The 13,648-nt window shown below is 36.3% G+C and overlaps 1 protein-coding gene across 12 annotated transcripts in view; it reads left to right on the top strand.

The window, feature by feature from the left end:
• Positions 1–13,648, top strand: part of ADD1 (adducin 1) — a 126,527-nt gene that overhangs the window by 76,858 nt on the left and 36,021 nt on the right. For all 12 annotated transcript variants that reach the window (XM_045019511.1, XM_045019512.1, XM_045019508.1 and 9 more), the window contains 5 exons: positions 7,362–7,442; positions 9,586–9,735; positions 10,996–11,139; positions 11,295–11,393; positions 11,841–12,017. In XM_045019511.1, coding sequence (XP_044875446.1) covers positions 7,362–7,442; positions 9,586–9,735; positions 10,996–11,139; positions 11,295–11,393; positions 11,841–12,017 — 651 coding nt within the window. The remainder of the gene's footprint in view (positions 1–7,361; positions 7,443–9,585; positions 9,736–10,995; positions 11,140–11,294; positions 11,394–11,840; positions 12,018–13,648) is intronic.

Here is a 13,648-nt window from a genome sequence, read left to right as displayed (position 1 = left end):
ACTCTTTGTTTCTTATCTCTCTTTTTGATAAAGCGCCTTATTAACTTTATAGGTCTTTATGTATTACTGGATGTATTTGCCTTGCATATTTGCTTTAAAAGTTGTACAGTTTTGTCCACTTAAAAACTTTATACTAATTAAACGAGTCCTATAAATTGAAGACTTTATACTGTACTTGCATTAAATTTAACAGCTGGTCTTACTGATATTGGATGTGTGAAGTGCCTGAATTCCCTTGACCTTACATGAACAGGTCCCCACTGGGTGTTTGATTTGGAGTGCCTGCAGAAGTATAAACACTAATGACTGAGCAACAGTTAAATTAACGAGATAACAACATGGTACACAGTCAAGTGGGATCGCTTGAGTTTTTGGAAATACCATAGCTCTCCTTATGTATCTGGGTCAGTAGAGGTTAAGCTAATAGCAAGTCTTAAATCACCCTATGGTGACTGATTTACAGAGTGGTGTAAGTGTCTCTTATAAAAGGAGCTGTACTTGAACAATGGCATTTGTGAAGTAGAGACTTTAAATTAGAAGAGATGGAGGTGAGGGAAAAATTATATCCTAAAATGTGAAGAGATCTCCATCAATCTTGGACCATTGGGATTAGAAAAAATAAAAGAATACTTTCTGGATTCTATTATCCTTTTTGGGGAGGAATTCTGGAATGGTAATTGTATAACAGGTGATACTTTTGGCACTGGATTCAGTCCCCATTGAAGTAAATGGACTTTGGGTCCTCTTTCTTTCTTTCTTTCTTTCTTTTTCTAAAGGCTAAAAATAGTATGAAATCTAGCCCTCCAATACCCCTTTTCCCCAGGAAAATCCCTTATGTAATGTAACAATGCATTAATCAATTTTTTTGCTACTTTAAAATCTAAAACCCATTTTGGAGTATAGAAAATTAGTTAACTTTATGTAGACATGTTCATTAATGGAGAAATGCACTTGAGGGTGATGGGGAACTAAATTATTAAAACAAAATAAGCAACTAAGGACTTTTTCTTTTACTATTTTATTTCTCTTATGGCTCCATCTTATTTGTTTTATGTTTTATCTCTTGCATACAGGAAATATGTTTCAAACAAAGGACAAACTATTAGTTTTGAAATGTCTCAAACCAGAGCTGAGAGATTGACTGCTCAGGCATAAAGTGACCATACGTACTGGTTTTACCAGTACAGTACTGGTTTTTTGGACATTGGTCTGGTTAGTCGTGAGATGTAACCAGTACAGTTTAGGACTACAAAATCAAAAATTATTAATTTATCAAAAGATTGAGTACATCAAATCAATCCTTGATAAACCAGCCTAAATCAAATTTATTAATTTATCCTAGTTTTAGTTTTATTTTACACGACGGTTCTCGTCATTGGATCTCGGCAATACTCGGCATTCAGCACACGCACTCTCACTATATTGTGGCCGCGGCGACTCTTCGATAATACTCCCGCGTATTACATACAGCCCGACCGTGGGAACTCGATGATGACGTCATCACACAGAGCCCGCCAAAATCGACCAATTCGGTGTTAGCTTCGGACTATAAAAGGCCCTCCGCAGCACAGGACAGGCACCAGTGATCTGGCATCTTCGGACCGTGACACTGGCCCTCAGAGCTCCGCGCTCTCTCGGTTACTCGAGCTTTTCGCTCCGCCGTTTTCACGGCGCACCTCGCTGATTCGCCAGGACCCGATGACTTCGCCCCCTTGGACCAGGATCGACGCCTTCGCCCCTTTGGACCAGGACCGGCATCTTCGCCCCCCTCGATCCTGGACCGGTGACTTCGCCCCCTCGGACCAAGACCGACATCCGACGAAGTTTGTAATAATTGTTTATTTTTGGACACCCATGGCGCCAAAACGACGAAAGTGCGTCTTCAATGACGAGTTAAAATCGAAATATACATTCATCAAAGCAAGTACTAATAATGACAATAGTGAGGTGGAATGTGTAAAATGCAGAAGTGTATTTTCTATTGCAAACAGTGGAAAAACCGACATTGAAAACCACATACAAACAGTCAAACATAAACGGGCCATGTCTGCAGCAATTGCAAGTATGAGTGTGACATCATATTTTAAGAAAAAACAATTTGAAGATGCTGAAAGAAAACTAGCTGCAGCTGAAGGTTTATGGGCGTACCACACAGTAATGCATAATCACTCATTCCGATCAATGGATTGTACCTGCAAACTGATTAAAACATGTTTTGATGCCAGGTTTACATGTTCTAGAACAAAATGCGAGGCAATAGTTACCGATGTGCTGGTGCCTTATGCGAAACAGTTATTGGAAGAGGATTTAGATGCTGCAAATTTTATTTCTATTTATTCGGATGCATCAAACCACAAGGAAGTAAAGTTGATTCCCATAATAAAAAGATATTTTTCATACCAGTATGGAATACACGTCAAAATTTTGGAAGTAAGAGATTTGCCAGGCGAAACATCTGACATAGTTACTGATTATATTTTGGAAGTGTTAAAAAAGTATCGTTTAGATACCAAGAAATCAAATTTGGGTGGAAGAGAGCTTGTGGGAATTGGTACCAATTAATGTGCAAACTTTTATCACCAAGATTTATTCATACTTTTATATATATTCAGTTGGGTTTTGTTAAACACTAAACTCACCCATGACAACATTCAAGTTTGCAGTGATTACATTCTTCAGTATTTTTCTGAAATCAAATTAGTAGAAGATGAACTGTTTGATGAAACCTGCTTTTTCCTGCGCTACATTACAGATGAAAAAATTACTCACTGGAGACAAAATTCTGTACCAGTATCGAACAGATGGATTGAAATATTCAAAGCCTTCAGTGAAAATGATATTTCCTACAAAAATATTGGCAAATTGGTAGAATATTGTCTCTGTTTACCAGGAACCAATGCACCTGCCGAACGTCTTTTTTTCTTTGATGAACAATATCTGGTCCAGTGATAAAACTCAATTACATGTTGAAACTTTGAAATGTTTGCTAATTACTAAATATAATTTTAACCAAACTTGCATGGAATTTTATAAAAACATCCAGGAAAACGAATTATTATTAAAATCAATCCACTCTTCACAAAAATATAAGAAGCAAAATTAGGAATGTAGATTAAGTACTTTTGTACCATTTTTTATTAAAACCATTTTGTTTTACTGCTACACTTGTTTCTTTATTACTTGGATCCCAAAATCCTAAGTATACAATTATGTACTAATCTACCCATATCAAATATTTGGTTTTTTTTCGCAAAATTACTTTCATAATATATAATATAAATAAAAGAAGTACATTTTATTGTATTCTTTCACTTAAAGAAAAAAAAAGATAAGCATACTCCGCAATATTTTTCAACTTATATTCTACGACAGCGACTATTACTCATGCTGGCTGAGCTATTTTAAATGTCCTGGTTTTAAATTTGAAAAAAATGGTCACCTTACTCAGGCATCAGCCTTCAAATAACTGGAATGTGACCTACCGTATATACTCGTTCTTAAGCCAAATATTTTTGGTTAAAAAGCGATGCATCAAAGAGCAGGGGTCGGCGCTTAAACGGGTCTGCACCAAAATTTGATGATTTAAAACTCTATGGAATAATTGAATTGAATATCTAATACCTTGTCCTTTTGTTTACCTGGAGCATTCACAGGCACGGAGCCCCTCAGTCTGTGAACGCTCCAGGTAAACAAAACGTTCAGTCCCGCTAGAGGCTTACCCTAATGGGCCAGGAGCCAAAGTTTGTCAACCCCTGAAAGATAGGATTGGCTTATGAAAGGGACATACAGTTTTTGCTATTTTTATCTAACCATCTTGGGGGGGTCAGCTTATAAACGAATGGGCTAATGAACGAGTATATACGGCACTTGTTCCTAGAAGCAAACAACAACATTGTCTAGTTTTAGTTCATCCTGTCCGTGTAAAAAGAATTGGAATTGTGACTGCTCAATATTGTCTGCAATTTCAGATTGAGTGCCCTGCATTATACTATTTACCTTATTCTCAGCTGAACTGATGTGAGATTGTGACTGCTGTTCCCACCCTGAGAACGAGAGAGGACTTTCCCAGTGAGCAGATACTTAAGATGGAAATATAGGATTTATTTAAAGTATTGAGATGACTACCAAGAATGACAGTGTAAAAAGCCCAGCCAGAGAGGAACTGTATCTTCAAATAACTGTTAGGAATCTAAAAACTGAATTGTTGGCTGCATTGGCTCTTAGATTGGCATTTATAGACAATTGATCTCTGGAATAATATTTCCTGACTTTGAACCACATAAAACACATTCCATTTAATGTAGGGCTGTCAGTTAATCACAGTTAACTCACACGATTTAATCACGATTAAGCACAGTTTTAATCGCATTGTTAAACAATAGAATACCAATTGAAATTTATTAAATATTTGTGACTGTTTTTCTACATATTCAAATACATTGATTTCAATTACAACACAGAATACAAAGTGTACAGTGCTCACTTTATATTTTTATTACAAATGTTTGCACTGTAAACAATAAACAGTATTTTTCAATTCACCTTATACAAGTACTGTAGTGCAATCTCTTTATCATGGAAGTGTAACTTACAAATGTAGATTTTTTTTTTTGTTACATCACTGCACTCGGAAACAAAACAATGCAAAACTTCAGAGCCTACAAATCCACTCAGTCCTACTTCTCATTTAGCCAATCGCTAGCCACAAGCAAGTTTGTTTATATTTATGGGAGATAATGCTGCCCACTTCTTATTTACCAGTGTCACCAGAAAGTGAGAACAGGCTTTCGAATGGGACTTTTGTAGCTGGCATTGCAAGGTATTTACATGCCAGATCTGCTAAACATTCATATGCTACTTCATGCTTTGGCCACATTTCCAGAGGACAGGCTTCCATGCTGATGACACTTGTTAAAAAAATAATGTGTTAATTACATTTGTGACTGAACTCCTTGGGAGGAATTGTATGTCTCTGGCTCTATTTTATCCGCATTCTGCCATATATTTCATGTTATAGTAGTCTATGATGATGACCCAGCACGTTGTTCATTTTAAGAACACTTTTGCTGCAGATTTGACAAAACCCAAAGAATGTACCAATGTGAGATTTCTAAAGACAGCTACAGCCCAGACCCAAGATTTCAGAACCTGAAGTGCCTTCCAAAATCTGAGAGGGATGAGGTGTGGATCATGCTTTCAGAAGTCTTAAAAGAGCAACACTCTGATGCGGAAACTACAGAACCCAAACCATCAAAAAGGAAAATCAACCTTCTGCTGATGGCATCTGACTCAGATGATAAAAATGAACATGTGTCGGGCCACACTGCTTTGGGTTGTTGTCGAGCAGAACCCATCATCAGTATGGACGCATGCTCTCTGGAATAGTGGTTGAAGCATGAAGGGACATATGAATCTTTAGCACATCTGGGATGTAAATATCTTGCAACGCTGGCTACAACAGTGCCATGAGAACACCTGTTCTCGCTTTCAGGGTGACACTGTGAACAAGAAGCGAGCAGCATTATCTCCTGAAAAAATAAACATACTTGTTTGTCTGAGCAATTGGCTGAACAAGAAATAGGACATAGTGGACTTGTAGGCTCTAAAGTTTTACATTGTTTTATTTTTTAATGCAGTTATTTTTTGTACATAATTGTACAGTTGTAAGTTCAACTTTCATGCTAAAGAGATTGCACTATAATACTTGTATTAGGTGAATTGAAAATTACTATATCTTTTGTTTTTTACAGTGCAAATATTTGTAATAAAAATAAATATAAAGTGAGCACTGTACACTTTGTATTCTGTGTTTATAATTGAAATCAGTATATTTGAAAATGTAGAAAATGGTATTCTATTGTTTAACAGCGCAATTGATCATGATTAATTTTTTTAATTGTGCGATTAATTGCAGTTAATTTTTTTAATTGCTTGACAGCTCTAATTTAATGTTACACATCAGTGATATGCAGACCTCAGTGGTTCAAGAGCCGAGCTAGTGATCAACGTTACCCGAAAGAGCCACAGTAGTGTGACTTCAGTGTGTGTGTGTGTGTGTGTGTGTGTGTGTGTGTGTGTGTATAACTAATATTCTCACAGCAAAATGACCAAGTATTATTTTATCAACTATAGTTTGTTAACATAGTAAAAGCATCCTGATCGGTTAATAATTAAATCACACAGTGTTTTAATATCATGTGCTGCAAAGAGCCACTGGAAACGCATTAAAGAGCCGCTTGCAGCTTGTGAGTCTCAGTGTGAGTATCACTGTTATACATAGTGAATAGACCTGAGAAAGCATCAAGTAGTTAGATCCTAATAAAATTCATGAATTAAAAAAGGAATGTGGGTTAATGGTAGAAGAGGAGATAAGAAAAGAATCATGCATTTAGTTTCATAAACCTACTAATGGATCATTTAGATGGAGGTTTGAGGTTGTCTATGGGACTATGAAAAACCATCCTATTTTGATCTCTGGTACAAGGGTGTGCACAGATAATCCATTGCTTTTGTTGATGTGTGCAGTTGAGCTAGTAGCACATCTTGAAACATCCTTTGATCTATTTTACAACGTGGTATAAGTGATAATTCTACTTATACTGCAATAGCATCTAGAGGCCATAGCTACTTTGTGTACAGCACTCTAAAAACATAACAAAGATATGGTTCCTGCCCTAAACAGTTTACAAATTACAAATTAATTTTGAGTTATGAACTCCATCATCTATGTGTTAAACCCTGAGGCAAACATTGCTATGTAAAGAGAAGGATAGTTGGTGGGGAGCCCCCAGGCATGCTACCTTCCCCACCACCATCAAAAGTCATTTACTTGACCTGGGTGGGATGAACCCTTTAAGATGTTCAAACCCTTTAGTTGGGTTGCTTAAATTTCCACAAGTTTTCTGCTTCATAATCCCACAATCCAGACGTTTTTCTAGGTTACTAACGCTATGGGTGACAATATTGCTTCTCCAAAACTGTGCTTCCTGTAGGGTATTAGGGAACCACTCATCTATCCAGGTTGTTATCGGTCCTTCATTATTGTAGGATCTGAGCACCCCCTTGGCGTCTTACTTATGCCTTGGTCTTCCATCAGCCTGAGAGACTGTAGCCTGGGCCCCCCTGAGGCCTTATTAAACATGGGCTGTTAGCAAGTGTACTATGGTTTAATAAATTATGTCAATTATAGTGGATATGGCATGACTGTTAGTTTATGCTTCTGGAATATGTACATCTCCCGTGTTCAACAACTCTTGTAATTTTATTGTATGGCATGTTTCCTAGGGCTTACAAAACAGAACTTGAATTTAAAATATTACAATTTTTTTGTAAAGGTTTAGCTTTCACTCTTGTATTTTTAGGCCAGAGTAAGTTCTGAGCAGGAGCACTTCCTGATTGTACCTTTTGGACTTCTTTACAGTGAGGTTTCTGCATCCAGTTTGGTAAGTGCTAATTTCTATTTCTATACCAATAGAACATGGATGTAAACATCTAAATTCTGTCTAACATATATGTATGTTAAACTTAGATAAACATGTTTTAGAAGATACTACAAGTTATTTGCTGCAGTCTCATGGCCAGAACAGTTTTGTTGCCTGTTATTTTTTTAAGAATTTGACTGATTTCAGTATCCTTCATGCTGGAAGTAAGATACTTCTTTTTTAATGGACATAAAATTTCAGATTGTAATTTGAGTATAAACTCTTGGTCCTTAATTTTTTTCATATACTAAAATAAATCTATATTATCCTCAAATTAAAATTTAGGTATTAATTACATAAAAACTGCACAAGACTGAGAATGGGGAATTCCTGAGTTCTAGTCCTTTCTCCAACATTAATTCTCTCTGTTACCTTGGGCAATTTCTGTAATCTCTCTTCCTCAGTTTCTTCATGTACTTACAGTACCTGTTTTCTAGGTTAATATATATTTGTAGTTTAATGATTTTGCAGTGATTTCAAGACATGAAGTGCTAAGTATTTCCTTTGCTGCCTTTAATTCTGGATTACAGAAAGACAATAGATTTGGATTAACCAAGTATATTCTCTTTTCCAGATCTTGTTGAAAATAAATAGTAGTGCATAATAACAGGCCTAGACCTAGGGCAATGGGACTGTGGTGACTGATAGCCGAAAAATCAAGGTGGCACAGTTGTGTCAAAGTTATAATTTTGTTTTTGTCATGTTACTTTCAGATATTGCTTGTGGGAGGGTAGTGTTATGAAGTCTCCTATGCAACTAAAAATCTCTTTTAAAAAAATAAATAAAGCCCAGTGATGCAAGACTGCTTTACTTCTCATCAAGCTCGAGGAAGATCCAGCAGTGACTCAGAGGCTTGTATACTGCAGCACCCCTCAAATGGACATAAAGCCATGGTACCATCCATGGCAATGCTGGAGGAATTTAACACTAAGACTAATTCATTACTTATGCCTGTAGTGGCCACTGATTCCCAAACTAGATGTCTTAGTCCTCTCTGACACTATTTTGGAAAACTGCATAGTTCTGTCTAAATTGGTGTTAGTATGGGTTGAGAACAGGATAAGAGAGAAAAGAGGGAAAATAACTGAACTCTGTATATTATTGTCTGCAACAATTAAAGAAAATCAAGACATTACCTGTAAGATTGAACTTCTGGAAAAACAAGCATTCAGTACAAATCTGTGGCTATGGGGTGTCCTAATAAGCCTAGAGGGCAAGAATTTAATTGCATTTCTTAATCAACTAGTATCTAAGGTTCTCAAAATTAAACACTGATGATGGTCCAATTTACATATAAAGAGTCTACATACTTTCAAAGACAGCTTTAGTTGCCAATCAAAGACCAAAGTAAAGTATTCTATACATAGTCTCAAGATTCATTGACAACCTGTAGCTACTTGTTTGCAGCCGGAAAGGAAAAAGAAATCAAGTATAAAAAGGATCAGATTTCTTTCTTTCTAGATTTGAGATTAATCAATGAGGAAAAAGAGAGGCCTGAATAACATTCCAGGAGCTGAATGTTAAGGGAACCTTATTATTAGCAGCTAAACAAAGGTGACCTGAAAAGAAGTAGGCAAAGAAGTGAGCTTGTACTCTTTCTTGTTGCATTATGATGTATAAAAGAGGACTGAAAGGTTTTGTGTTAGTTTTCTAAAAAGCTTTTTCTCCTTGCTTGTGTTTTTACATTAGTAATTCAGGCCGTGTCTAGGCCTCTGATCAGTGAAGAACTAGTGGAAATGTCATCACAAGAATCAAGGGAGTGAAAGTTGAACAGTGTAGAGGGGGGGAATAATTTGTTCATACAATGGCTTGTTGATGGATTTGATTTCTTACAAAAGAGCAATGATATAGAAAGCTCATTTTGTGTTACTGTAGACCAATTCTACAGCTGTTTAAAATGTATTGATCTTAAAGCTTAATATTGTTGCTGTTAATGGCATTGGTTTATATACATTTATATGTAACATACTGTTGTGTAGTATGATATTGTTAAAATACAATAATATAATTTTTAAAACTGCTATAGGAAGATGCTGAATTAAATACGTTTGGGACAACAATAACTTATAAAACTTTTTATTACAATGTTTTCTTATATTGTCAGGTTAAAATCAATATTCAAGGAGATATAGTTGATCGTGGAAGCACTAACCTTGGAGTAAACCAAGCTGGTTTTACGTTGCACTCTGCAATTTATGCCGCTCGACCTGACGTTAAATGCATTGTTCATATCCATACACCAGCAGGGGCAGCGGTAAGCAGTTCCTCTTACTGTAGATTTAAAGAAAAGTGTAGCTGGTCCCAAGTAGTCATATATTTACTTAATAGTTTAAGGGCTTGATCCCCTTAAACCTGTATTCTAATGGGGAGTCCTATTTGAAGTCAAATAGTTAATGAGCCTATTCATATGAGGGGGGAGGGATAGCTCAGTGGTTTGAGCATTGGCCTGCTAAACCCAGGGGTGTGAGTTCAATCCCTGAGGGGGCCACTTAGGCATCTGGAGCAAAATCAGTACTTGGTCCTGCTAGTGAAGGCAGGGCACTGGACTGAATGACCTTTCAAGGTCCCTTCCAGTTCTATGAGATAGGTATATTTCCATATATCATATTATATTATTGAGTATTCCTGCCCTGTGAGTGCTTGCAAAATTGGGCCCTGTCTGTGCTAATGTTGTTTATGAATATGAAATCTTGGATCAACATTTAGAAATCACACTAGACAAATGGCAAATTTCAGATTGTAATAGAACCTTTTCAGTCAATGGGTCATAACAAGGTAAAGTGTCCTCCAGTGGCCCAATAAGGCCCACTTTGTAATATTTTCTGCATATATATGCTATGTATTTAAGAGTACTTGCATCCTATCTACATTTGTTTCACAGCACAAGTAGCAGCATTGATCTCAAACAGTGGGCTTTGTGGATGCCTATGTTGACTTGTAGATCCCTGTTTTTATCCATCTCCAAGAACAACTAGTTATAAATCATTATCAGATCCACCTCAGAAGCTTTTTTAGGAGCCAACCCAGTGACTGAGTTTCAGATATTTAGGAAATTGCTTTACTGCAGTTCTTATTTTGATATTTTTCTTATTAAATTGATTCAGAACAGCAATAAAATGATTTTAAGGTGGATAACAAGACCGAAATTGAGTTAGTTCCTAATTTTGGATCATATTCTGAGGATTGTTGAAAGCTTTAACAATGGTTGTTATTTTTAACTGTGATTTTGTGTAATAAGCTGCAGGAAAGCTTGTTACTTATAATCTTGTATTTTAAAATATTCACTTAAAACAGAGTATGAATTAAGGATAAGAGGCTGATTTTCTAAATCTTTTCACATTTGTCTTGTCTTCCAACCAATCTTCAGTTCTCCTGCTTTTAAATGTCTCAGTTATATTTAAATATTAACAATGAAATTTCACCCTCCACTACACACATTAGTGTATGTAATGTACACCAATGACTTCGTGTTTTTATTTGTTTCTCTCTCAAAATCTACTGTTATCTTTCTCAGGTTTCTGCAATGAAGTGTGGTCTTTTGCCAATTTCACCAGAAGCACTCTCTCTTGGAGAAGTGGCCTATCATGACTACCATGGTATTCTGGTTGATGATGAAGAAAAAGTGTTAATTCAGAAAAATTTGGGACCTAAAAGCAAGGTCAGCTATTCCATACATAGGTCAAAATTAAAAGAAAATAGTGATTTTTTTTTTTTTAATTGGAAATGGGAAGGAAGGGAGGTATGTTTGTTTAGTTCTTGGCAGGTAGGTTTTTTGTAGCAGCTCATATGCCTTGCAATGTCTATTTCTTCTAGGTCCTTATTCTCAGAAACCATGGCTTGGTATCAGTTGGGGAGACCGTTGAAGAGGCTTTCTACTATATTCATAATCTAGTAGTTGCCTGTGAGATTCAAGTAAGAATCTTAATATATTATATAATGAATCTGCTATCTATAACAACATGATACATAACCTTCAAACAGATGGTGGATAGTTGAATGATTAAGAAGTGACAGTTTCAATCTAAACTAACAAAATAAAGATTCCTGGATTGACTTCATTATGCAGGAGCAACTGCACTGATAGTTTAACAACTGTGTTCAGCTGGTAAACTAGAACTACTGATCTTACATAAATCTCTCCCAAATCATCAGTCTACTTTTCATTAATGCAAGTGTGTTTGCGACATGTAATTTTTCACATTGCTTAAAACACTTTCCTTATTACAAGGTCATAATGATTTATTTAATTTTAAAATGTAAGATTAGAATTTGCAAAATAGAAGAGAGTCCTTCTGCTGTTTCTATAACTGTCCAGTGTTCATGTTAAAAAAATTAAAATGTGGTTTAACTATTTTTAAGGTACGTACTCTGGCCAGTGCAGGTGGGCCGGACAACTTAGTGCTGTTAGACCCTGGGAAATACAAAGCCAAATCTCGTTCTCCTGAGTCTCCAGCAGCTGAGGGTACTGTATCCCATCCAAAATGGCAGATTGGAGAGCAGGAGTTTGAAGCCCTTATGCGAATGCTTGATAATCTGGTAAAGCAAATAACATCATATTACACGATGAATGCAAAATTCTTCCTTAAATGCTATAAAGAAACTAAGTTGTTTTTGTTTTTTTCAGTTTTTTTTGGTCATGTTTTACTTTTTTTATTTGCTGACAATTTGATTCTTGAGATTTCAAAATACTGAGTTTTTCTTAGGTTAGTGTCTAGGCAATAATGTGAAAAAAGAACCATGTAGATTAATTCATTTATTAATCTTTAATCTGGGTATTTAAAACTTCCATGTAAAATAGAATAGTCAGGTACGGACTGATTCAAAGCCCACTAAAGTCAGTGGAAAGACTCTTCTTGATGTCAGTGGGCTTTGAATCAGTCCTTAATGTTCATACTCATTAGGTTCTGTACCTCTTGTAACACAGACTGGTTCCTTTTGTCAGTTGTGATTGTGGTGCATGCAGCCTCTCCAGATAATAACATGCAGCCGTCTCCTCCTTACCCCTTAACAAAAAGGCGGAGTTTAAAGGTGAACTTGGACTTCTCAGGATGTCACATTGTTAGAGGGGTCTTTGGGTATTAACCCAGAATGGTGGTCCATATGGCTCCATTGATAGAACATTTGTCTGAGGGTCATAGGTTAAAGTCTACAACAATCACTCTGAATAATGTCCAGCAATGATATTGCCTGCGATATAGATTATGATTCAGATTAAATCTTTACCCATCTTGAAGTTAGGATATTTTTAGAGAGATTGGGTATTCCCGGTGTCTGGAACAATCTTTCCTTCTTTCAACAAAACCATTTCCTGTGTCCAAAGCTCAGTATGAGCAATCACTGAGTGAGCAATCATTGCTATTTCTACATACAGCCACTACACTACTATGAAAGTTTGTTTTATCCTGTGTCCCAATTTGTCTTAAAATTCAGAGCTTCTCCACCATACTGAGCTGTTCTAATGTATCCTACAAAACTGACATGCTTTGACTAGCCACAAAAGGCTGTTAAAGAGAGATGCCAATACCACCATCTTTCCCTACGCTCCGTGAACCCTCAACCTGGAGAGAGACCAGAGGTTATTCCCCAACTTTTATCTCCCATGCAGCAGCCCTCAATAAATGCCATTTCAACCGTGTGTGTGTGTGTTTAAAAACATGGAATTAAATTGTGTTAAACTATATATTTCCTTTTTTTTTAAAAAAATTTAAGAGTTAGAAAAGTTAAAACAGAAAGGACAATATGTTTAAGGTTAGAGTGTAATATCTAATGCATCATTCTAACACTTCTTGCTTCTAAACTTCCCTTTATTGCCAGGCATTTGGTAATGTGTATTAACTGATGCAAAGAGCTTAAGAGCTTGGTTATGACATGACATTGGGGTGTGCGTGTATGGTCCATTACTTCATCTCTTATCAGACACACCCACCAGAAAAGTTTAAAGAGACAGAGGGTAATTTTGTAACATCCTGTATCTGAATTTAGCTGGGCTCTGGCTTGCAAGAGCAGCTTGTCTCAGGAAGTAGTCATATACAGATATACTGATACAATCCTGACGCGTAACAATTGTTACCATAGTTTTATGATATTAATATGGCTATTCTCCCTTCTCCCCAAAATATTAAATGTGTATAATGAGTCCCTAGCCATGTAGTCAACCATAGGTAATC

The sequence above is a fragment of the Mauremys mutica genome, chromosome 5 (genome assembly GCF_020497125.1).
Source record: "Mauremys mutica isolate MM-2020 ecotype Southern chromosome 5, ASM2049712v1, whole genome shotgun sequence".
NCBI classification, from domain to species: Eukaryota; Metazoa; Chordata; order Testudines; family Geoemydidae; genus Mauremys; species Mauremys mutica.
The sequence above is the reverse complement of the archived record's forward strand: the minus strand, read 5'-3'. Positions and strand labels throughout refer to the sequence as shown.